We start from the raw sequence: 24,887 nt of genomic DNA, 5'->3' as shown, positions 1-24,887 counted from the left end.
AATCTAGGCTACGTGCAGCTTGTGCATCTGTATGGTCTACAACATGACTTGTGACTTGGTCGTAAACTAAATGAAATGGATGATTTCTTGTGTGACTCCTAAATGTGTATTCAGTGTTCCGGCTAAACTTGGTAATGAAAGAGGGAAGTGGAAAAGTGAGCTGTGTTACCCATGACTGTGAAGGGGCCTCTGTTGCACACATCATACCAAGCATAGGAACAGTGTGGTCCCTAGATTTAGATGTGTAAGTGATGGTTTGTTTTTCCAGTTGTATAATTCTGCATCAAAAACATTTGATCCTATTTTATTTTAAGTATTTTTCACTTACTTGGCCTTCTTTTTAAGGATCTTCTGGGAATCTGGATAATACACCAGAATTTCATTCAGAGTCTTCTTGTTCAAAATAAACAAGTTTGTGAATCCACTGGCAACCACATTAGCAGTGCGTCGATTCCCACCGCCCGCAGCCAGAAGACTGCAATAATAAGAGAACCTGGTCAATTCCAGCTTTGTGCTTCATTTACCACTTGTATAATTGTATTAGGAAAAACAGTTGTTTATTTCATGAAGCACATCAAATGTAATGGACTGAAACAGCAGAATGGACTAGTCAGAGATCTAGCAATACCAAATAACCTACAGCCAGTATTTTATAATAGAGGGTAGCAGCCATCTGTGTCAATGACTTGAGCAGATCGTTCAGCAGTAGAATATACATAAGTGTATAGACAAATAACCAATCTAGTGAATCGATGAGCAGGCACTAATGTGCAAGGTCAATGGTACTCAATGGAGACAGAGACTAAAACAATTTATTTGTAATGGGGCACAGGTACAGGAAACAACTTTTCTGACCAGGTCAGGTTAACACTATCGATTTAAATAATAATTGGATGATATAATTATTTGGGAGGAAAATGGAGCCATTGATAACTCAAATCACCTGAACTTATCCCCTTCGGTTTATTTAGGAGAATAGCCAAACTTAGCCTATTTCAGGTGCACTTACCTGACACTCTGCACAGGCACAACATCATTTCCTTAACCTGCCAAATAATTCCTGCTGTTCATATTAATGGCCCAGAAATTCCCGCGGGCATAAGCCCCCGACCTGCACAAACGAACCGCGCCAACCGTAATGCTCTGGGCCGGCATAGAAGTCTATTGATGTGCCTCCTCAAACTGCCGGTGCGCAGGGCACGCGTATCCCAGGGGCGCAGCTAGTTCGCAGCGTCCCTGGGATCACGTGGGCCATGGGGAGCCAATCGGAGCAGGGAATCTCCATTCATCGATTTGACAGGAAGACCTGACAGGAAGATCACCCTCAAAACATAAGAAAAACTTCAAATACATTTTTTAAAAATCACATTTTTAAAATGACTAAAAATTACATAAATTAACTATTTTAAACAAAAATTTTAATTTTTGAAAAAATAATTAAAGTTTTTAACAGGGCTAAAAATAAACTTGCCTTTCTTTAAAGTATTTTAAAATGATAAATAAGTATTATTTTTTTTTTCTTTTACTGATATCACCGCAAGCCTTGAGCCTGCTTTTCCAGGCGCAGCTGCTACCGACTTACCCGGACTGCATCAACCTCGAAAAAAACGGAAGTTCCAGACGCACGCGCTGCCTCTCCGGCGCAGGCATTTGACCTGCAAACCCCTTTCTTCAGAGAACAGAAGTTCTGGTTTCCAGTGCATGCGCAGTGCATGCATGAAAACGGCACTTCCGTTGGCCCTACGGGTGGGTACACAGCGCGTACACACCCGTAGGGAACAGAATTTATGGGCCAATATTAGATTGTTAGTAAGGTGAAACCTAAGGGTCAAGTTTCATTTCTGGCGGGAGTCATGCAGGTTGGAGCTGAGGTGGACGGAAAATGTCCAGCCCTCCGCAACGAGAGTTCTGGGAGATTTGAACTCCCGGACCCCATCTGCATAGGCCCCATCAGTCTCCTGCCCGTACCCGGTGGGAAGCGATAGTTGGCTAGAGGGCGGGACAAGGCCATCGCCAGGGACCTGAAGTCACAGTCCTACAACTCATGTAAGTGATTGGGAGGGGTGGGGGAGGGTTGGGAAAGCGTCGCAGCCAGGGGAGGGAGGGAAGCCTGTGGCAGGAGACGCCTCAGCACACGATATGGGGCCTATCTTTTTGGGCTCCTTCTGGCCCTGGCTCCTCTTCCTGACAGGTTGGCTTGTTGGAGAAGCCTCAACAGCTTCCCCACGCAGGCCTTCGGTTAAAATTGCAGCTGGGCCCGATGACTATTTCAAGGCCACTGGTTTTCAGTGAATAACTTGGTGAGTAAGGATTGCCTTACACTTTACAAACAAAAACTTTAATGCACACATTTCGGATAGTGCAAAAATGTTAAACGGCTGACATAAAAGCTTAATAATTACTTGATATAAAAATGCACTCCATAACATAATTAATTTGCAGGGAGTTTACTGATTTTAATGGAAAATATGGCCTAAATTTTCCAAGTATGCGGCAGTGTTGAGGAACCTCACCTGCTGCTAGCTCATATTGGGAAATCACAGGTTTGCTACCAAGCATTTTCCATCCATTAAATTTGATCTGTTGAATGCATAAAGTAAAGCAAAAGGGAATAATGTGAGACTTCACCTACTCTAGCACTAAACCGTCACCAATTTTCCTGATATTTTGATAAGAAAATTAGCCATAACATTATAATTAAAAATTTAAATGTGAATAAATATACACCTTATTTACAGGTCTTTACATGCAGTATATAACATTGTTCTTAATCGTGTCACTTGCTTGTTTTTAATGATTTTTCAGAATCCCTGCTGAGTAAGCACATTAAGTAACACTTTGTAATAGCAGACTGTCTTTCACTAATGGCTGAGGTGTAAGTTCATATATGATCACGTGTCCCCATTTATAACATAAAAACAGAAATGCGATGAACAGTCAGCAGGTCAGGCAGCATCAGTGGAGAGAGAGATGTTTCAGGTTGATGACCTTTCATCATTGACCTTGACCTGCTGAATGTTTCCCGCATTTTGTGTTTTTATTTCAGATTTCCAGCATCTGCAGTATTTTCCTTTCCCCTCTCCTCCCCCCACCCCCCACTAATTTGTAATATAACTGAAATTTAATGTTATAGCCTAGAAATTCCAGTGCACTGAAAACCTGCCGTTGCCACCACGGACCGCAGTTAACAGCCGCCCAAATTCATAGCGCAGGCAGCACTTTTGGTGTTGCCTGCTAATTTAAATTAGCACAGCGCTAAACGTACTGTGTAAGACTGGTTTTCAGTGCTACTCTCAGCAGGAAAGAAAGACTAGCATTTATATAGCGCCTTTCACGACCACCGGACGTCTCAAAGCGCTTTACAGCCAATGAAGTACTTTTGAAGTGGAGTCACTGTTGTAATGTGTGGAGGCCCAATGTAGCGTGGCCATAGCATCCCTGGAGCAAGAACAGTGTTGACCCCTTGCGTAAAGCAGGAGTGCTGCGTGCGAGACCCTGGGTGCCCCTTCCCTAGCTTGTTGAGCCATTTGTGTTCGTGCTGAAGCATTTTACCATTTTTTAGGTTGCAGAAGGCAATTCAGCTTTGGAAATGTTTTTAAAGTTTTTTTCAGAAGGCAGTTGAGCTCTAAGGGCTAAAAACTGCTTATTTTTAAATGATTTTTACTTTTTCATTTTAGAAGGCAGTTCTCCTTTAAGGGACTGACACTGCTTTTTAAAATGACAAAATACCTTAAAATAACACTACGGCCACACTACATTGTGCCTCCAGCTGAGAGAAGCACCGGAACAAGAGGTATGTTTAGCGCTGCGCTAATTTAAATTAGCAGGCAGCACTAAAATAATAGTGCTGCCTACGCTGTGAATTTGGGCGGCCATTAACTGCGGCCCATGGTGGCATCAGCAGGTTTTTGGTGTACTGGGATTTCTAGTCCTTGGTATCCTCTTATCCAGTAGCAGTTGATAGAGGATTATCTTCACTAGCTTTTGTAGCAGAGCATGAATTATATCTAGGCTTGGCTATGGATCTATTACTGAAACTGAGGGCTGAATTTTGCCGGCGCTCAGAGTGCAGGTTTGGAAGCGGATCCACTATCAAAATCATAAAGATTGACAGCGGGTCGGTATGCTGCTGTAAACCCGCCTCCTTGCCTGTTTCCCAAGTGTCGGGTCTGTCATCCCTGAACAGACCTGACTCCAAGCGGCGGGTCAGCCAATTTAGATAGTTAAAAGCTTATTAAAAAGTAGTTAAGAACCATTTTCCCATGAATTTACCATTTTACCAGATTTTCAACGAGGTTCCCGGAGAGTGGCTATCACGTCAGGTAAGTATGCTGGGTTCTCAATGACTGTGGATTGCTGTGAATAGGTGAAAGCTGCAAAAGTGATCTAAAACTTACCATTTCGCAGCTGTTCACTTCCCAATATTAGAAGCTGGAGCATTAATGATTTGGAACCCACTTTTGAGCTTTATGCACTTTTGAAGTGTTTGGAGTAATCTCTCTATTCATTGTCACCTCCTTGGAACAACTTATCTCAACATTGACAGATTACTTCTGTCATCTCAACCTCACCTGTGATCTACTCCATCAGCATTGGTGCCCTTGAAAAAAATCTCACCTTTGTCTTCAGAATCCCAACACGATCAGCCCCAACACCAGCATCACCGGGCACACCAGCAGCACCAACATCCACACCAGCCTTCTCCTCAATCAACTGATGCTGCACTGGACACAGGGCATCATTATCCGTGCACATTGCTGCCCAGGACACCAGCGATGGCCTCACCACATCCAGATTTGCTTCACTTAACACTGAACACCCTGGCTGTCACATGATGCACAAGGTTGGCACCAAACCATACCAGCACCATAAAGCATCCCTACAATGTCTAAGCCATTCCTTTCGCACTCATCACCTTTGGTGGGGGGGGAGGGGGTGGGTGGGAACGGGACTTTATGGGCTGGATTTTATGAATGGAGACTTGTTGGAGGCAGGACTGCTGCTTGCCAGGTTTCAGTCCCACCTCCATCAGCTTCTGGCCAAGCAGCGGGATCTTCCACTGATTGACCTTGTTAAGCACACCCGGTGGACTCAGCAGGCCAATTAGGGGGAAGTCAGTAACAGAGCACGTCAACGTATGACGTGTCATCTCTCAAGAATTTTTGAAAGAAGAAATGTCATTGTTTGACAGCTCTGTGAAGTTGTCAAACACTGACACTCTGTGTACTTTGATGAGACCTCATGTCCAGGACTCATCAAACCTTTCTACTTTGCAGAAATCAGCTGGCTGTTGTATCGGAGGATGCAACAGCCCATCTGTGATCTCTGTAATGGAGATGTCAGGGACTCCGGCTCCACAGCGGCTGAAGGCTGTAAGTAGAAACAAAGGTAAGTTATCATTTTCTAACACTTTACACTCAGCTCACTTTCTTACCACTCCACATCTGCACCCATCACTCACCTCTACATTGCACTTCCAGACCCCTCCGACCCCCACAGACCTCCTACATCCTGGCGGGGTTCCCCCAGGTCAGGAAGCCCACACTTCAGGACGAAAAATGGGGCTAATCCTATTTTCTGCCTGTTAACTACCTGTTAACAGGCAGTTAATAGGCTTTAATCCCTTCTCGCCTCCAAGGAGACGGGACCCGGGGTGGGAAGAATTCCCGCCTCCTGGCAAGAGGGCACGGAGGCGTAATGGGGCAGGTTTGCCACCCACCCCCAAATTCTGCCACTTTCCTGGCAGTCCCGCCTCCATACCCACCTCCATACCCGCCTCCTCGGGGCTGGTAAAATCCAGCCCTATGTCTCACCATTCACTGGAACTCACTAAGACACAAATCTGTCCAAGAACACAAAGTGGTGACAATAACGATTTCAATTCTTGACAACGCAATAACAGAAATTTTACACAAACATTGGCCTACCCTTGTGTGCTGTTAATTGGTATGATTGGACTAGGATGAGGGTGAGTGTGAGGGGTGGCTAGTGAGATGGGGAAGTGATAATGTAGATAGAGAGGAATGGGTGGAGGTGCAAGTTAAGTTGGTGTGAGTATGGATGTACAGGAGTAGGGTAAGGAAGGCAGAGTGATGGGGATGTGATGAGTGGCACAGCAGGATGAGGTTGAGTGTGGCTATGCAGTAACCTTTCGTGATCGACTGTGTAGGATTCTCAAAATTCCCACATTTCCCAAGTTATTAATAAGGGACCCGGAAGGACAAGTTATTAATAAGGGTACCCTAAAGGGAATGGCTTTTGGACTTTATGGCAAAACCTGCAAGGTTAAAGCAGGGCCCTGCAAACAATATGTCAAGTTCAAAACCTTAAAACCTGACATGCATGGGCCTGTGGGAGACAGCTTTGATTTGTTATTTTGAAACCAGACAACTGGATGAGACAGAATACGCATTCTTCCCATTAAAACAAATTAACTCAGGAAAAGACTTAATCTTGCACAAACTTAAAGCCCATCAAACCTCTCCATAAATAATCGTTTACAGTTCGAACTAGCTACCAAGCCAGAAAGACACCAATTAACATTATGTATAACAAAACACCCAGACATTAAAAGCCGTTTAGCAATGAGACAACCGCCCAAAAACCAGTTAAGGTGAATGGCTATGATCACCTTAACAAGCCCGCCAAAATCGGACAAAGAACTAACCCTGATTTGGCGCACAGATAACAAACTCAAAAACAGTATAATTGTAGGCCCACCGGTAACCAAAGAAACGCTGGCTTTCGACACGACACCAGAGGGGGCCAAGTGAAGCCAACAGGAAGGCTCACGCAACATCATGGTGAGGGGGCACGGTGGGGCAGGCTCGACCGAAGACGACTAGGCCGCAACCGTAGGCTTACACGAGGACCGACCATGAGCACCGCAGTAACAGAGAGGGCCGGGTAAGCCATACCTTCAGATCATTACCACTACACAGGTAAGGATCTAGGCCACCGTGACCGAGCCAACACTGAAGACGGCCAACCGAACCCCAGCCGCCACAAAACCTGACGACCAGACCATCACCAGAAGGACAAAACCCGAAGTTTTCCACTCTGCAAGCTAAAGTACCCAACAAAGACTTTATTCTCCCTATTTCTAACTAAGAAAAGTGGGTACTTACCAGACAAATCCACAACCACACCCTTACCGCATCTGCGGACTCCACCCAACTGAAGAACCTTCGCAGATTCTAAGACTGGGACCACATGGCGACGGCAGACCCCAAAGGACACAAAGAGCGAACCCCAAAAACGCAACCGGCTTAACTGACAGGATTCGAACTGTCAAGAAACCCCTATTGGTGAGTATAATCCCTGGCCCCTTTTAGCACAATTTAGTTAGATATTGAGGGTGGGACAAGGGTAGGGGGATTGTTAATGTGATTTTTCCCTCATTGTGCCGGGTGTTCCCAATTCCTAATTAAGTGTACTCTTGAATGCCTGTAACCATTCCAGTAATCTAAGTGTAATTTTTCAATGTTATAATTTTATTGTGACTCTAATAAAACACAGTTTTCTTGCACCAAACCAGTTGTCTACTCCAATTTTGTGTCGCAGCCTGTACCTAAGTCAGGAGTCTAGAACCTAAGGGGTGTGGGAGCGATTCGAACCGCTCAAAACAGTCAGAGGCAAAGCTGACTCCACACACCACCCCCTACAACTGAGATCATTAAAAGGTTTGCGCCACTGCAGACTGGTCCTCCCGATGACATCCCTGTTTGTGTCCTCCTGTGCAATGTGCAACCAGGCTGCATTGGTGTCCTGGGGGGGTGTCTTCTGCCCATTGGAAGGGAATAGAACCTCCCTGCATGCTGTGGCTCCCTCCATAAGCATATGGAGGGAGTCATGGGAGAGCCTGGGTGCAGCTGTGCACCTTTGTGCAGTGATTGTCAGTGTTTGCAGCACCTCAATGCCGCAGAACACTGACAGCAGAACTGTCAAAATTAATTTGGACATGGCCCCTTTAAGGAAACCGGCTGATGACGCGTCATCAAATGGCGTCATCAGACCCGCTTCCTATTATTTGGCTGGGAACCTCGCAGGGAGGGCTTAAGAAGCCCTAGTAACGTAAAATCTTGTTGGAGGACAGAATCCAGACAGATGCGAGGTCCCCACATGCCACGGACATCACCCGCTGTGGACCCGCCGAGTTTGGAAAAATCCAGCCCTAAAAATCTGTTTCATTCATAGATTGTGCCACTGGAATCTTGTCAGCAGCTTGAAGTCCCTTGTTTGAATTGCCACAAGTTACTGTCAGGCTAAACTATGTTTCAGCTTTATGAAGAGAGACTTGTTTAAAAATGATGATGATAACAGACTGCATGGCTGGTACATTGATACAATTCATCTCTTATCAAATGCTGCAGATAATGGCCCAGAAATTTGGGTCCCCACGCGTGAGTACGCACTGGGTACTCATGCGTAGGTCCAACGAAAGTGCCGGTTTCGTGCATGCACTGCACATGCGCGGGAAACTGGAACTTCTGTTCCCTTGAAAGAAGTGGTTGACAGGCGGAATGCGTGCGCCAGAGAGGCGGCGCGTGCACATCGAACTTACGTTTTTTTTGCAGGTTTCTCCGGGAGGGTAAGTCTCCAGCAGTTACACTTTTAAAAAGCAGGCGCAAGGCCTGCTTTTAACAAGGTAAGTGGTGAATTAATTAAAATTAAAACATTTTTTCCACAGGTTTATTATTTTTAAATACTTTAAAGAAAGGTAAGTTTATTTTTAGCCCCATTAGAAAATGTAATTATTTTTTCAAAAATTTAAATTATTGTTTAAAATAGTTATTTCATGTAATTTATAGTTATTTTAAAAATGTGATTTAAAAAAAAAAATTATTTGAAGTTTTAGTTATGTTTTGGGGCTTATAGTATTTATAGGTTTGACAGCTCGTCCTGTCAAATTTATGAATGAAGCATTCCCTGCTACCATTGGCTCTCCATGGCCCACGTGATCCCAGGGGACGCATCGAACTAACTGCGCCCCTGGGATATGCAAGCACTGCGCGCCGGCAGTTGGAGCAGGCCCAGGATTGGAATACCACGCGGGCCCACAGCTCAACGGCCGGCGCGCTAGGTAAGTGCAGGTCGGAGGCTTGCACCCGCGGGAAGCCTTCGACCCGAATTTCTGGGCCAATAAGATACAGTGGAACATTGATCTAACTTCTATAAAGTGTATTTGATCAGAAGTCCCTTTAATGTGCAGTGGCACATATCATATTGCTCTCAAGATGACACCCATTAATTTTTAAAAGTAAATTTACAGCACGAATAATTGCCTAAACTGGGCAAATAGTTATTCCAAATCAAATGCATTAAAAAATTAATATGATAATTACAATGGACAGGAGTCTCAGTTTTTCTGGATGTTTTACATAAACTGGCTGTAGCTGCAAAAAATGTAGGTAAATTAGCTGCAATTTCACCAGATTTGGAATTGTTATGGCCTTTTTGGTGGTAATGAAATGGTGCATGCTACTTGAGTATGAACTCTTAATCCAACTCTCTATCCAGTAATTTACGGTTTGCTTGCTCACAATGTGTGTCAAAATATTCTCAGAAGCAATTCAACTGATTCACCAAAAGAAAAACATGCGTTAAATTTAAAGATGTTGACAGCTCCTTTCCAGATTAGAAAAGTAACTGGTTAAATTGGCCTGGATTTTCCTTGACCTGTTAGAAACATGGTGAGACTTCCACCCACCCATGTAATCCCGCTGTCACCCGACTGCTTTTTCCTGTGAGGTCCTAATTTAGTATGCAGGATGGGTTAAAGGTGGGAATCCTGCTGCTGAATCGTTCTCTGCTGCCGGGAGGGAGGGAAATTCGGATTAGCTATGGCAGTTAGAAGACTGTTGCAGCTTAAAGAGGCAGAAGATAATTCAAGTGTTAAGTGGAGTATCCCAGGGGTCAGTGCTGGGAGATGGGCTGAGTGAAGTGTCTCAGGGGTCAGTGCTGGGAGATGGGCTGAGTGAAGTGTCCCAGGGGTCAGTGCTGGGAGATGGGCTGAGTGAAGTGTCTCAGGGGTCAGTGCTGGGAGATGGGCTGAGTGAAGTGTCTCAGGGGTCAGTGCTGGGAGATGGGCTGAGTGGAATGTCCCAGGGGTCAGTGCTGGGAGATGGGCTGAGTGGATTGTCCCAGGGGTCAGTGCTGGGAGATGGGCTGAGTGAATTGTCCCAGGAGTCAGTGCTGGGAGATGGGCTGAGTGGAGTCTCCCAGGGGTCAGTGCTGGGAGATGGGCTGAGTGAATTCTCCCAGGGGTCAGTGCTGGGAGATGGGCTGAGTGCAGTGTCCCAGGGGTCAGTGCTGGGAGATGGGCTGAGTGAATTCTCCCAGGGGTCAGTGCTGGGAGATGGGCTGAGTGGAGTGTCCCAGGGGTCAGTGCTGGGAGATGGGCTGAGTGAAGAGTCCCAGGGGTCAGTGCTGGGAGATGGGCTGAGTGGAGTCTCCCAGGGGTCAGTGCTGGGAGATGGGCTGAGTGAATTGTCCCAGGGATCAGTGCTGGGAGATGGGCTGAGTGCAGTGTTCCAGGGGTCAGTGCTGGGAGATGGGCTGAGTGCAGTGTTCCAGGGGTCAGTGCTGGGAGATGGGCTGAGTGAATTGTCCCAGGGATCAGTGCTGGGAGATGGGCTGAGTGAAGAGTCCCAGGGGTCAGTGCTGGGAGATGGGCTGAGTGGAGTGTCCCAGGGGTCAGTGCTGGGAGATGGGCTGAGTGGAGTGTCCCAGGGGTCAATGCTGGGAGATGGGCTGAGTGGAGTGTCCCAGGGGTCAGTGCTGGGAGATGGGCTGAGTGGAGTGTTCCAGGGGTCAGTGCTGGGAGATGGGCTGAGTGGAGTGTCCCAGGGGTCAGTGCTGGGAGATGGGCTGAGTGGAGTGTTCCAGGGGTCAATGCTGGGAGATGGGCTGAGTGGAGTGTCCCAGGGGTCAGTGCTGGGAGATGGGCTGAGTGGAGTCTCCCAGGGGTCAATGCTGGGAGATGGGCTGAGTGAATTGTCCCAGGGGTCAGTGCTGGGAGATGGGCTGAGTGGAATGTCCCAGGGGTCAGTGCTGGGAGATGGGCTGAGTGGAGCGTCCCAGGGGTCAGTGCTGGGAGATGGGCTGAGTGGAGTCTCCCAGGGGTCAGTGCTGGGAGATGGGCTGAGTGGAGTGTCCCAGGGGTCAATGCTGGGAGATGGGCTGAGTGAATTGTCCCAGGGGTCAGTGCTGGGAGATGGGCTGAGTGGAGCGTCCCAGGGGTCAGTGCTGGGAGATGGGCTAAGTGGAGTGTTCCAGGGGTCAGTGCTGGGAGATGGGCTGAGTGCAGTGTCCCAGGGGTCAGTGCTGGGAGATGGGCTGAGTGCAGTGTCCCAGGGGTCAGTGCTGGGAGATGGGCTGAGTGGAGTGTTCCAGGGGTCAGTGCTGGGAGATGGGCTGAGTGGAGTCTCCCAGGGGTCAGTGCTGGGAGATGGGCTGAGTGGAGCGTCCCAGGGGTCAGTGCTGGGAGATGGGCTGAGTGGAGTCTCCCAGGGGTCAGTGCTGGGAGATGGGCTGAGTGGAGTGTTCCAGGGGTCAGTGCTGGGAGATGGGCTGAGTGCAGTGTTCCAGGGGTCAGTGCTGGGAGATGGGCTGAGTGGAGCGTCCCAGGGGTCAGTGCTGGGAAATGGGCTGAGTGGAGTCTCCCAGGGGTCAGTGCTGGGAGATGGGCTGAGTGCAGTGTCCCAGGGGTCAGTGCTGGGAGATGGGCTGAGTGGAGTCTCCCAGGGGTCAGTGCTGGGAGGTGGGCTGAGTGCAGTGTCCCAGGGGTCAGTGCTGGGAGCTGGGCTGAGTGCAGTGTCCCAGGGGTCAATGCTGGGAGATGGGCTGAGTGGAGTGTCCCAGGGGTCAGTGCTGGGAGATGGGCTGAGTGGAGTCTCCCAGGGGTCAGTGCTGGGAGATGGGTTGAGTGAATTGTCCCAGGGGTCAGTGCTGGGAGATGGGCTGAGTGAAGTGTTCCAGGGGTCAGTGCTGGGAGATGGGCTGAGTGGAGTCTCCCAGGGGTCAGTGCTGGGAGATGGGCTGAGTGGAGTGTCCCAGGGGTCAGCGCTGGGAGATGGGCTGAGTGAAGAGTCCCAGGGGTCAGTGCTGGGAGATGGGCTGAGTGGAGTCTCCCAGGGGTCAGTGCTGGGAGATGGGCTGAGTGCAGAGTTCCAGGGGTCAGTGCTGGGAGATGGGCTGAGTGGAATGTCCCAGGGGTCAGTGCTGGGAGATGGGCTGAGTGAAGAGTCCCAGGGGTCAGTGCTGGGAGATGGGCTGAGTGAAGTGTCCCAGGGGTCAGTGCTGGGAGATGGGCTGAGTGGAGTCTCCCAGGGGTCAGTGCTGGGAGATGGGCTGAGTGAATTGTCCCAGGGATCAGTGCTGGGAGATGGGCTGAGTGAAGAGTCCCAGGGGTCAGTGCTGGGAGATGGGCTGAGTGGAGTCTCCCAGGGGTCAGTGCTGGGAGATGGGCTGAGTGGAATGTCCCAGGGGTCAGTGCTGGGAGATGGGCTGAGTGCAGTGTCCCAGGGGTCAGTGCTGGGAGATGGGCTGAGTGGAGCGTCCCAGGGGTCAGTGCTGGGAGATGGGCTGAGTGAAGTGTTCCAGGGGTCAGTGCTGGGAGATGGGCTGAGTGCAGTGTCCCAGGGGTCAGTGCTGGGAGATGGGCTGAGTGGAGCGTCCCAGGGGTCAGTGCTGGGAGATGGGCTGAGTGGAGTGTCCCAGGGGTCAGTGCTGGGAGGTGGGCTGAGTGGAGTGTCCCAGGGGTCAGTGCTGGGAGATGGGCTGAGTGCAGTGTCCCAGGGGTCAGTGCTGGGAGGTGGGCTGAGTGGAGTGTCCCAGGGGTCAGTGCTGGGAGATGGGCTGAGTGGAGTGTCCCAGGGGTCAGTGCTGGGAGATGGGCTGAGTGGAGCGTCCCAGGGGTCAGTGCTGGGAGATGGGCTGAGTGGAGTGTTCCAGGGGTCAGTGCTGGGAGGTGGGCTGAGTGGAGTCTCCCAGGGGTCAGTGCTGGGAGATGGGCTGAGTGGAGCGTCCCAGGGGTCAGTGCTGGGAGATGGGCTGAGTGGAGCGTCCCAGGGGTCAGTGCTGGGAGATGGGCTGAGTGGAGCGTCCCAGGGGTCAGTGCTGGGAGATGGGCTGAGTGCAGTGTCCCAGGGGTCAGTGCTGGGAGATGGGCTGAGTGGAGTGTCCCAGGGGTCAGTGCTGGGAGATGGGCTGAGTGGAGCGTCCCAGGGGTCAGTGCTGGGAGATGGGCTGAGTGGAGCGTCCCAGGGGTCAGTGCTGGGAGATGGGCTGAGTGCAGTGTCCCAGGGGTCAATGCTGGGAGATGGGCTGAGTGCAGTGTCCCAGGGGTCAGTGCTGGGAGATGGGCTGAGTGGAGTCTCCCAGGGGTCAGTGCTGGGAGATGGGCTGAGTGGAGTGTCCCAGGGGTCAGTGCTGGGAGATGGGCTGAGTGGAGCGTCCCAGGGGTCAGTGCTGGGAGATGGGCTGAGTGGAGTGTTCCAGGGGTCAGTGCTGGGAGGTGGGCTGAGTGGAGTCTCCCAGGGGTCAGTGCTGGGAGATGGGCTGAGTGGAGCGTCCCAGGGGTCAGTGCTGGGAGATGGGCTGAGTGGAGCGTCCCAGGGGTCAGTGCTGGGAGATGGGCTGAGTGGAGCGTCCCAGGGGTCAGTGCTGGGAGATGGGCTGAGTGCAGTGTCCCAGGGGTCAGTGCTGGGAGATGGGCTGAGTGGAGTGTCCCAGGGGTCAGTGCTGGGAGATGGGCTGAGTGGAGCGTCCCAGGGGTCAGTGCTGGGAGATGGGCTGAGTGGAGCGTCCCAGGGGTCAGTGCTGGGAGATGGGCTGAGTGCAGTGTCCCAGGGGTCAGTGCTGGGAGATGGGCTGAGTGGAGCGTCCCAGGGGTCAATGCTGGGAGATGGGCTGAGTGCAGTGTCCCAGGGGTCAGTGCTGGGAGATGGGCTGAGTGGAGTCTCCCAGGGGTCAGTGCTGGGAGATGGGCTGAGTGGAGCGTCCCAGGGGTCAGTGCTGGGAGATGGGCTGAGTGCAGTGTCCCAGGGGTCAGTGCTGGGAGATGGGCTGAGTGGAGTGTCCCAGGGGTCAGTGCTGGGAGATGGGCTGAGTGGAGCGTCCCAGGGGTCAGTGCTGGGAGATGGGCTGAGTGGAGCGTCCCAGGGGTCAGTGCTGGGAGATGGGCTGAGTGGAGCGTCCCAGGGGTCAGTGCTGGGAGATGGGCTGAGTGGAGTGTCCCAGGGGTCAGTGCTGGGAGATGGGCTGAGTGGAGTGTCCCAGGGGTCAGTGCTGGGAGATGGGCTGAGTGGAGCGTCCCAGGGGTCAGTGCTGGGAGATGGGCTGAGTGGAGCGTCCCAGGGGTCAGTGCTGGGAGATGGGCTGAGTGGAGTGTTCCAGGGGTCAGTGCTGGGAGATGGGCTGAGTGGAGTCTCCCAGGGGTCAATGCTGGGAGATGAGCTGAGTGGAGCGTCCCAGGGGTCAGTGCTGGGAGATGGGCTGAGCAGGAGCACAGTGAAGGAAAAATGGCAGAAGGTGGACCAGAATCAGGGGTATCTGCTGCTGTCAAATCCCAAGATTGTTGGAAGCTTCTGTGGAGGTGATGTTGGTGGAGATAAGGGCAAGGACGACAAGACTATTTGCAACCCAAGACATGGAGCCCCAAAAAAGATTGGTGCACCCAGTCAGTGCCACATCAAGCACCGTGCGGCCAGCAATACAGTGCCAGAAACATTTTAATAACCTCACCAGGTATGTAAAGGTCCGCGTACCCACGCACATCCTGAAATAATGCAGAAAGCATAACTCAACCTCCACACCATTCATGTTCACACAGTGTGAATCAAAAGATAAGTAAAACAATTAATATGCACCAGGTAACTTATCAAGCTCCCCTCACTGAGCAAACATCCCTCTCTCAACATTCCACTGTTCCTTATCTCACTTTCTGAGACCAAGGTTTATAGTGTGCGAGTGAAAAGTAAATAGACAGTTGCACAGCCTGCACCTTAAAGCATTATCACAGTGGAATGTCTGCAGATACCTCCATGAAATTAAACTTTTAATTAATTCCTAACCTCTCTATGTTTTCATGTTCTTTGCAAAGGAAAAGTTCTGCAACTCCTGGGCTGACATACTGGGGAGGCGGTGGGAGCTGGAGAAGTTAGAGGGGAGCATCAGGCTCCCTAGTGGTTATAATCTTCAAATATTCTGTGTAATTGAAAGGCCTATCATTATTCAGTCACTTCTTCTAAATCACAATTAAGAGTTCACCTTCCTAAAATGAATGAGTAATTTTAGGAGCCGGAGTTAAAATCAGGCTTTGAATCTGGTTACATTGGCCCTGATATTAACTCGGAGTCACGTTGGGAACGGGGCAGGGGAGATGGGGTGGGGGGGTCCGATATCACGTGGGAAACCCGGAAGTAAGTTCAGCTAGTCTGTAAGTGGCATTTTAACACAGCTACCTCATTATCATTTTACTTTCGGGCTTGGCGTCGATTGAGCGGCAGCAGACGTGATGAGGTCTCGCGTGACGTTATCTCATCCCCAGTATTTAAGGAGCCAATCCAAAGATGGAATTTGGATGAGTTGGGAGTTGGAACAAGAGAAGACAAACTGTGAGAATGGATTCAGTATGGTCAAAGGCTGCACCCCGTTTCAATGGCGCCTCCCTTGATGTACTGCTGGTAGCTTTGAGGAGCCGGAGAGAGATACTCTTCCCCAGCAATGGGAGGAAGAAACCTGCTGCTGCCACAAAGAAGGCGTGGCTGGAGGTGGCCCAGGAGGTTAACAGCAGGAGCATTGCGCCACATTCCTGGATTCAATGCAGGAAGTGCTTTAATGACCTAAGCAGGTCAGGAAAGTTGAGCACAGATGGCGTCATCGCAGGCGAAGTTCACACAATTGCTGGCCCTGGCCGACAGCCAGTCACCTGCCTTATGCATTTGTGTACCGCTGACTGGGAGATCCTGGATATGTCTCTGGCAGAGCCCTGGAAGGATCTGGAGGCAAAATAGTTGAGGGCGGTGGTTGTTTTGACAGCCACTGGTAACGCATGGCCACCAGGTCCAGCAGAGAGTGGGACTTCTTCTAGGAGGCTGAAGATATCTGCCACCATCTGACATGACAACCTGAGCCTCCTGAAACACTGCTGTTTACACATGTCAAGGAAGCTCAGCGTCTGCCTGTACACCCTCTGTCGCAGGTAGTGCCTCTTGCGAGCTGCACCCCTCTGCTGTTCCACTCTCTGCTATCCAGCTGCAGGTCTTTCAACAGCAGGCTGCTGCTGCTGGTTATATTGCTCCTCGTTGTAGGTCCAATCTAAGGCAGCCAAGGCACCACCCATCCTGATGTGGTCCAGAAAATATCCAAAGTGTATAAAGTAAACTCTCATCAAAAGTAGTGAACAAACTTTTTCCCACTAGTATGTAAGAAAGTGCGGCACGGTGGCATAGTGGTTAGCACTGTTGCCTCACAGCGCCAGGGACCCGGGTTCGAATCCGGCCTCGGGTGACTGTCTGTGTGGAGTTTGCACATTCTCCCCGTGTTTGCGTGGGTTTTCTCCGGGTGCTCCGGTTTCCTCCCACAGTCCAAAGATGTGCGGGTTAGGTTGATTGGCTATGATAAATTGACCCTTAGTGTTAGGGGGATTACATACGTGGGGTTACGGGGATAGGGTGGGATATGTGTTGGTGTAGGGGTTACGGAGATCGGGTGGGATATGTGTCAGTGCAGGCTCGATGGGCCGAAATGGCCTCTATCTGTACTGTGGGGTTTCTGTGATTCTGTGAAAGCAACTGTGAGCACTGAGTATTTATTACAGCATTTGCAGGAGTTTGTATCGGCCCCGTGAATTACCATTGTGTGCGCACCTTACTTTCATGTCCGAGTTTCAGAAAGTCCGTGAGTCCCGTGGGTGAGACGTTAAAGTTAAAAGTGTGTTGAAATGTCGCTCCAATTGAAATATTGCTTGCATTTGCCAGCTTTAATCCCCCACCTAAACCCACACGCTCCTCCATGTTAAAACTCCCCGATTTCACTCTGTCCCTTTTCCTACCTGTCAAAAGTTCTACCAAAGGGTTGAATCCTAAATATCCACCCACATGTGGGCGGCCCATGTAAATGCTGGGAAATACATATCCCCTGTCATTTGTGATGGATTATGTAGTGTCCGAGTATAAATAATACACGGACTGCAGGAGAACAATAATAACAGGTATTTACTGAACAGAGGGTACACTTTTTTGTTCGTACCAAAAAAAAACAAATTGACTGTAAACAAAAGTTCAACTAAAACTTAACAAATCATATTAAAATTTGGTTATCCGGGTTGATGATGCACTCCAGTCCCCGCGGCGCCCACCGGTCGTGGAAATACTCAAGCGCACCGGCGGACACCGCGTGCTCCATCTCCAGGGCCACCCGGGCGCAAACATGGCCGCGGAAGGGAGGCAGGCAATCCGGCTGGACGACCCCCTCGACCGCCCGCTGCCTGGACCAATTGATGGCTCTTTTAGCCAGGCCCAGGAGCAGGCCCACAAGGAGGTCCGCCAACCTGTCCGCTCCCCTCCGCACCGGGTGACCGTAGATCAAGAGCGTGGGACTGAAGTGCAACCAAAAATCGAGGAGCAGCCCCTTCAAGTAGTGAAAGAGGGGCTGCAACCTCTCACACTCCATATAAACGTGAAACACGGACTCCTCCAGGCCGCAAAAAATGCAGGCGGCCTGGGAGTCCGTGAACCTACTTAAAACCTTATTGCACGGGACCGCTCCGTGCAACACCCTCCAGGCCAAGTCCCTGATGGAACAAGGGAGGACTCCCGCGTAGAGAGCCCTCCATTGGGGACCTCCGCCACCGCCAGTCGGCAAGACACCACGCCAAGGCGTGTCTGGACGGTAGACGAAGATGGCAAAGTGGCGAGTGTGCAGGAGCAGCCCGTACAGGAAACCCCTCCGCACGGAATGAAAAGGCACGGAGGGTATTTCCTCGAGATGGCTCAAGTTGTGAGGCGCCGGTTCCCGAGGGGAGTTTCGGGGCCGGGCGCCGATGAGGAATTCCGTCCGAACAGGGGTAAGCTTGGACGGGATCGCCCCACATGCTTGAGCCGCCTCGATACACCTTGTGGAGTCGGGGCCCAGTGCCGCTTTCACCGATTCGATGGCTTCGACCGCGAGCCGGACGTTGGCCCAGGACAGGCGCCGCGCCAGCTCCTCCGGCGCCATCCAGCCCGCTCCTCCGCCATCGAGCAGGTCCCCGACTCTGGTCTCCTTGCCAGGCACAGCCTTGCCCTCCGTCAGCCGCCCGAAACTGCGTTCGCGGAGGTGCGGATTCCTGAGCAGCGGCTCCCGAAGGAGAGCTGCCGCTCCTGACGGGGGAGAGCTCCGCCTGGAAGCGACGTAGTTCCAAACCCATAGTAGTTCCTGGTAGAAGACAGGCAGCTCCTGCAGGACGGCACGCCTGCAGACCACTTTCGCGAACAGGAGCTGCGTGTCGTAATTGAGGCCGTGCAGCTGGCGGAAGAAAAACGTCGCCAGCGCACACCATCTCGGAGGATTCTCGACGTACAGGTATCTCTGCAGCGTCTGAAGATGGAAAGTCGCAGCCTGGGTGCGAAGGCACACCAGCGCCTGACCGCCCTCCCTAAGCGGGAGACAGAGAACCGCGGCAGAGACCCAGTGCTTCCTTTTGTCCCAGAAGAAGTCGATGAGCTTCTTCTGCATCTTGGCGACAAACGCAGGGGGAGGGATCAAAGTGACCAACCGGTACAACAACATGGCGGCCACCAGCTGGTTTATGACCAGCGCTCGACCCCTGTAGGACAACACTCAGAGCAGTCCTGTCCAGCGTCCTAGGTGAGCGGTGACTTTGGACTCCAGCTCTTGCCAGTTCGCCGGCCAGGCGTCCTCAGCAGGGCTAAGGTAGACTCCCAAATAGAGGAGGAACGTGGTGCTCTAGGCGAAAGGCCTGAACTCCTCCGGCAGGGAGTCCACCCGCCACTGACCCACCAGGAGTCCGGAACATTTCTCCCAGTTGATCTTGGCGGAGGATGCGTCCGAGTAAATCTGCTGGCATTCCCGCATCCTCCGCAAGTCAGCGGGATCCGTGACCGTGAGGAGCACGTCATCGGCATAAGCTGAGAGGACCACCTCCACGCCCGGCCCTTGCAGAGCAAGTCCCGTCAACCTCTTCCGCAAGAGGCGCAGGAATGGCTCCACGCAAACGGCGTATAACTGACCGGACATGGGGCATCCCTGACGCACCCCCCTCCCGAAGCAAAGGGGCGCCGTCAAGGACCCGTTAACTTTAATCAGACACTCCGCGGCGGCGTACAGAAGTCGGATCCAGGCGATGAAATGCGTCCCGAACCCGAATGCGCGCAGAGTCCCGAAGAGATACTCGTGATCCACCCTGTCGAACGCCTTCTCCTGATCCAGGGAAAGGAAGGCGACCGACAGACCAGCCCTCTGGGAGTGGTGGAACAGGTCCCAGACCAGATGGATGTTATCGTGGATGGTCCGGCCCGGGACCGTGTAGGACTGGTCGGGGTGGATCATGTGGGCCAGCACGGTGCCAAGGCGAGCAGACATGGCCCTGGCAAAGATTTTATGGTCCGTGCTGAGGAGGGAGACCGGGCACCAGTTCTTAAGGAGGCGGAGACCACCCTTCTTAGGCAGCAGGAGAATGACCGCCCTGCGCCAAGAGAGGGGCATCTCCCTGGTCGCCAAACTTTCCCCAGGACCCGCGCGTAGTCGCCCCCCAAGACATCCCAGAACGTCCTGTGGAACTCCACGGTCAGCCCGTCCAGCCCCGGGGACTTTCCCCTAGAGAGCTGGCGGAGGGCGCCGGTCAGCTCCGCCAGGCCTAGCGGAGCGTCCAATTTTTCGGCGCCCTCCGGGCTGACCTTCGGCAGGTCCTCCCACAAAATTCTGTGCGCATCCTCGCTGGACGGATCCGGAGAGAACAAAGCCCCGTAGTAGGCGCGGGTCTCCGCTCTGATTCCCTCCGGATCCGAGACCAGAGATCCGTCGTCGGCCAGCAGCCCCAAGAGCTGCTTACGGACCCCCCGTCTTTTTTCCAGCGAGTAGAAGAAGGGGGAGCCGCGGTCCAGGTCCCGCAGGAGCTGGTTCCGCGACCTCACGTACGCGCCTCGGGACCCGACGAGCTGCAGGTCCTTCAGCCCGCCCTTCTTCTCTTCGTACACCTTCCGCAGGGCCGGGTCCTCGATGACCTGACCGAGACGGGACTCCAGGTCGAGCACCTCCTTCTCCAACCGCCCGACCTGGGCCTCCCGCCTCTTGGTCGACCCCTTCGCGTACTCCTGACAGAAGAGACGGATGTGAGCCTTGCCCACATCCCACCATAGCCTCAAGGAGGGGAAGCCCCCCGCTCCCTTCTCCAGTCGGCCCAGAACAGATGAAACGAATCCCGGAACCACGCGTCCTCCAGCAGCAGGTTGTTAAAATGCCAGTACGCGGACCCCCCCGCGCGCGCAGCGGAGCGAGCTCCGCCCACACCAGGTGGTGGTCCGTGCACGGCACCGGCAGCATGGAAGCCACCGGAACGCAGGAGACGTACGCCCGGGAAATGTAAAGGCGGTCGATTCTGGACCTTCCTCCCCCAGACCTCACGCTAGTGAAGGCGCTGGAGTCGGGGTGGAGATTTCACCAGACGTCCACCAAGTCGAAGGACCCAGCCAGGTCCCTCAACTTCTCCATCGCCGCCGGGCTTCGTGGGGGACCCGAACGGTCCCTCGCCTTGAGGGTGCAGTTAAAATCCCCCCCGAGGATGACGCACTCGCCCACGTCGACGGAGCCCAACAGAGCGGACACTTCTTCGAAGAAGCGCACTTGCTGCGCACCGGTCTGAGGGGCGTACACGTTCACTAGATGGAGCGGCACGCCCCCCAGGCGAACAGTGACCTGGAGCAAGCGGCCCGGCACGTGCTCCTTGACCCCCAAGATCTCCGGCTGAAAATGCGGGGCCAGCAAGATAGCCACCCCGCTGGAATTGTTGGAGAGGTGACTCATGCTGACCCCTCCTTGCCACTCCAGGAGCCACGTGGATTCGTCTCCCGGAACGGTGTGGGTTTCTTGCAGGAAGCACACCGCATACTTCCCGTCCCGAAGGACCGAGAAGTTATTGAATCTGCAGCGCGCCTCCCTGCTACCGTTGATGTTGAAGCTGGCTATGGTTATCTTCATGTCAGAAGCATAGTGCAACCTCTACCTACACCTAACGTGGGGAGGAAGCGCAGCCGCTGGTCAGCCGCCACTTCCTCAGCAGCCCAGTGAGAAATGTTGTGAGCCGACGCAGCTCGAGCGGGTTCACACCCTCGTCCGCGCCCATGATCTTAACGGCGGCGCGGACGGATACGATGAGCAGCGCCAGCTCCGACCACCTGTCGAGGGCCAGCCGGACCTTATTGCGCCAACCCAGGCACGTGGCCATAAAATCCCGGAGTTCCCTTACGGGAATGAGGGGAGACTCAGCAAGGGGCACGAGGTCATCCATCGCCTCGTCGGCGCTGGAGTCCGAATCGTCCTCCGTGCCCGTCACCGAGTCCCCATCCTCCTCCAGGGGGTCGTCACCAGCGGCCGACCCATCCGCCATGCAGTGCGAAGCGAATGGCTCGGCCGCGCCAGCCAGCCCCGCCTCCGCCCGGATCCCACCCCCAGGATCGGCGGCAGAGGATTTCTCCCTGGACTCCTCTAGGGGTGCTGGGCCAGAAGACGGCGGCGGTTCAGAGCTCCCCTCCGCCTCAGACGCTGGAACGACCGGAGAAACCCGGGAGAGAACAATTCCCAGCTCCTCCAGTATGTCCGGCACCAGAGACGCAGCCAGGGGGCCATCCTCCTCCCCGCCACCAACCTCCGACCCAGCGGATGGGGGGTTTTGAATTAAAAGCTCGACCAGGATGAGCAGCCCCTGGGAGATGTCCGGGTCGCATTGGGCGAGCTCATTATCCTCGAGCTCGCCCGGCCCAGACCCCAGGCCGCCCGACCCGGCGAGGGGTGACGGCACCGATAGAAGGTCAATTTCAATTACCGCCGCGGGTTGTTCCGCGACCCCCCCCACGGGCAGGGTCTCGTCCCCATCCCCGGGAGGCACGCGTCGGACAGACACATCTGCCTCAGCCTCCCGAGAGACAGGCGACCCCTGCCGATCGCTGGTGATGACGACAGCGGGGGGGCGCAGTACCTGCGGCGGGCGATGACTCCCCCTGCTCGGAGGGACCTTCCCCCTCCCGGTCCTCCTCCTCTTCCAGAGGGTCGCGCCTTCTTTTTAGCACGGAGGGAGCGAGGGAGACCTCCATGACTGCAGAGGCCTCCTCCTCAGCTCCCTCCGGCGGAGCAGGTTTCTTGGGCTCCTCGGGCCTGAGCCCGGCCGCAGGTAATGGCGTTTCCGCTACGGCGGTTGCGGCCACAGGCTTGGGCACGAGGCCCCTCCCGCTCGCGTCTGCCCCGATTAACTCCGCGAGGAGCGCGGGTGTAAGGGGCTCAAGGGGCAAGGGCTGGCCATCCACGGGGGGACCCGCCCTAAGGTGTTTATTTTTCCACCGTGCCTTCTTTCCGGCCGGACGTGCTCCCTCCCCCCCGCCGGAGGCCTTGGTGGCATCGGCCCCCGACGTCGACCGCGCATCAGACGTTCCCGACGCGCGGGCAGATCCGGGGGGATGAGCGTCGGCGGCGCCAGCCTCGGCTGCATGAGATGATCCAGCGGCCTTGGAGGCAGGGCAGTTTTTCCGGATGTGCCCCACCTCCTTGCAGGCGTGGCACCGCACACCGTCCGGTGTCCAGAAGACGCGATAGGCAGTCCCCTCGTGGTGGACGATGAATGCCCCGTCAGTGTCCTCCTCCCGCGCCAGCTAGATGAACAGCTGGCGCCGGAAGGAGAAGACGTGGCGAAGGCTGGCCTCCCGGAAGCCGAGCGGGATGGGTGTGATCCCCGACCTCACCTCCCCAAGTTGACGTAGATGGGGAAGGAGGAGCTCACCAGGAACATAGGGCGGGACGTTCGAAATAACCACCCTCTGCGTGGTGGCCTTGAGGGGGTCCACCGGCAGGAAGGTCCCGCCCACGGTGAGCCCCTTGGTGACAGCCAGGGACGCCGCCCGCTCCAACCCCAGGAAGAACACAGCCTTCCCATACATTTTTGAGGCCGCGACGATGGCTGAGGGGCCGACAACCCCAGCCGTGGCTTTAACGCAGGCCTCAATGGTCATAGTGGGGTGAGTGTAGCTCTTCACCCCAAGCTTTTTTGTTATTAGTCTGAATGGTGACGGGGTAGCAGAAGCAGTGGGAGCAGCTGTGGCTGTGGCTGCCACTCCCGCATACGTCTTGGCTGGCCCCGTCACTGGCGAAGATGCAGTTGCCATTCTAGGGTGTTTTCTAAAAAAGGGCTACACTCACCCCAAGTTACAGGCCTGAAGGTTTTAATGTGGCCTCAGGTATTTTTTTGGTCCTCAATTGAGCAGAGGGAGCTGTTTAAATTGAAGGCACACCTCTCCCCCTTATTGATTGAAATTGGGAGAGGGGCCTTCTCCCCTCTGCTCAATAGGCAATTAATAATTAAAGATGAAATGAGGTGCCTCAGAGAGAAAGGCAGAGAAAGACAAAGAGAGAGAGAGAGGGGGGGGTGGGAAGGAGGGAGACCGCAAAGGCAGGGTCACCACTCAGGACGGTGGGTGGGTGGGTGTCAGCAGGGGTGCACTCTCCGATGAAAAATTAAAGTCTTTGAAGGTGGTCTTCTAGCAGGGGGAGAAGATGTCCTCACCTGGGAAAGCTGGAGACGCCCCAGGCTCAGTCCCACACCAGGTCTTAACGATGTACAATTGGGTTGATCACCTAGGCAGCTCCAGCTATCCCAGGTCAGGCAATAGGAAGGGGTGCTTGTTAGTGGTGTGTGTGGCCTAGTGTTTTACAAGAGCCACACACACACACACACACACCCCTTGATGATCCGGCCCTTTTTTCTTCTTTTCTCCCCCCACCTAAAATACAAAGTCTTTGGGAGAGTGCACCAAATAACACCCACCTGAAAGATGCTGTTGTTCTTCCCTCCTTCCAAACAGTTGGTAGTTGTTGGTTATTTCTCTCCCCTCTCTCCTGGAATGGAGGCCAATTTGGGGAGGCAGTAATGGGAAAGGCCTCTCCCCTGGTTGGTGTTGTTGCTGGCCACCCTTCTCCTTCTCCTCCTCTGTCCTCTCTCTCCAGGCACCTCAGTTGCTGTGATGATGGTGGAGGTGGAGGTGGTGGTGGTCTAACGATATCCTCCTCTTCCTGGTCAGGAGACCACCACTTTACACTCTCCACTCTCCTGGTTTGTCTGCTCCTTCTCCTCCTGCTGACTGAGGCAGCTGCACAGGCAGGAAATGCTGGAACAGAGGGTACTCTTTTTGTTCGTACCAAATAAAAAAACAAAAACAAATAGACTGTAAACAAAAGTTCAACTAAAACTTAACAAATCAAATTAAAATTTGGTTTTCCGTGTTGATGATGCACTCCAGTCCCCCCGGCGCCCACTGGTCGCGGGAATACTCAAGCGCACCGGTGGACACCGCATGCTCCATCTCCAGGGCCACCCGGGCGCGAACATGGCCACGGAAGAGAGGCAGGCAATCCGGCTGGACGACCCCCTCGACCGCCCGCTGCCTGGACGAATTGATGGCTCTTTTAGCCAGGCCCAGGAGCAGGCCCACAAGGAGGTCCTCCAACCTGTCTGCTCCCGTCCGCACCGGGTGACCATAGATCAAGAGCGTGAGACTGAAGTGCAACCAAAAATCGAGGAGCAGCCCCTTCAAGTAGTGAAAGAGGGGCTGCAACCTCTCACACTCCATATAAATGTGAAACACGGACTCCTCCAGGCTGCAAAAAATGCAGGCGACCTG

General features: G+C 53.4%; 1 protein-coding gene across 1 annotated transcript in view; it reads right to left on the bottom strand.

Annotated features, from left to right (window-relative positions):
- Nucleotides 1–324: 324 nt before the first annotated feature.
- The window catches only part of LOC147114786 (cyclic nucleotide-gated channel beta-3-like), a 297,343-nt gene continuing 272,780 nt past the window's right edge, over nt 325–24,887 (bottom strand). The window contains exon 13 of the mRNA XM_085992718.1: nt 325–475. Coding sequence (XP_085848844.1) covers nt 325–475 — 151 coding nt within the window. The remainder of the gene's footprint in view (nt 476–24,887) is intronic.

This window comes from Somniosus microcephalus, chromosome 7 (genome assembly GCF_052327205.1).
Source record: "Somniosus microcephalus isolate GS21.2 chromosome 7, FLI_Smic_1.0, whole genome shotgun sequence".
NCBI classification, from domain to species: Eukaryota; Metazoa; Chordata; class Chondrichthyes; order Squaliformes; family Somniosidae; genus Somniosus; species Somniosus microcephalus.
Note: the sequence above shows the minus strand (reverse complement) of the source record. Positions and strands in the feature narration are given on the sequence as shown.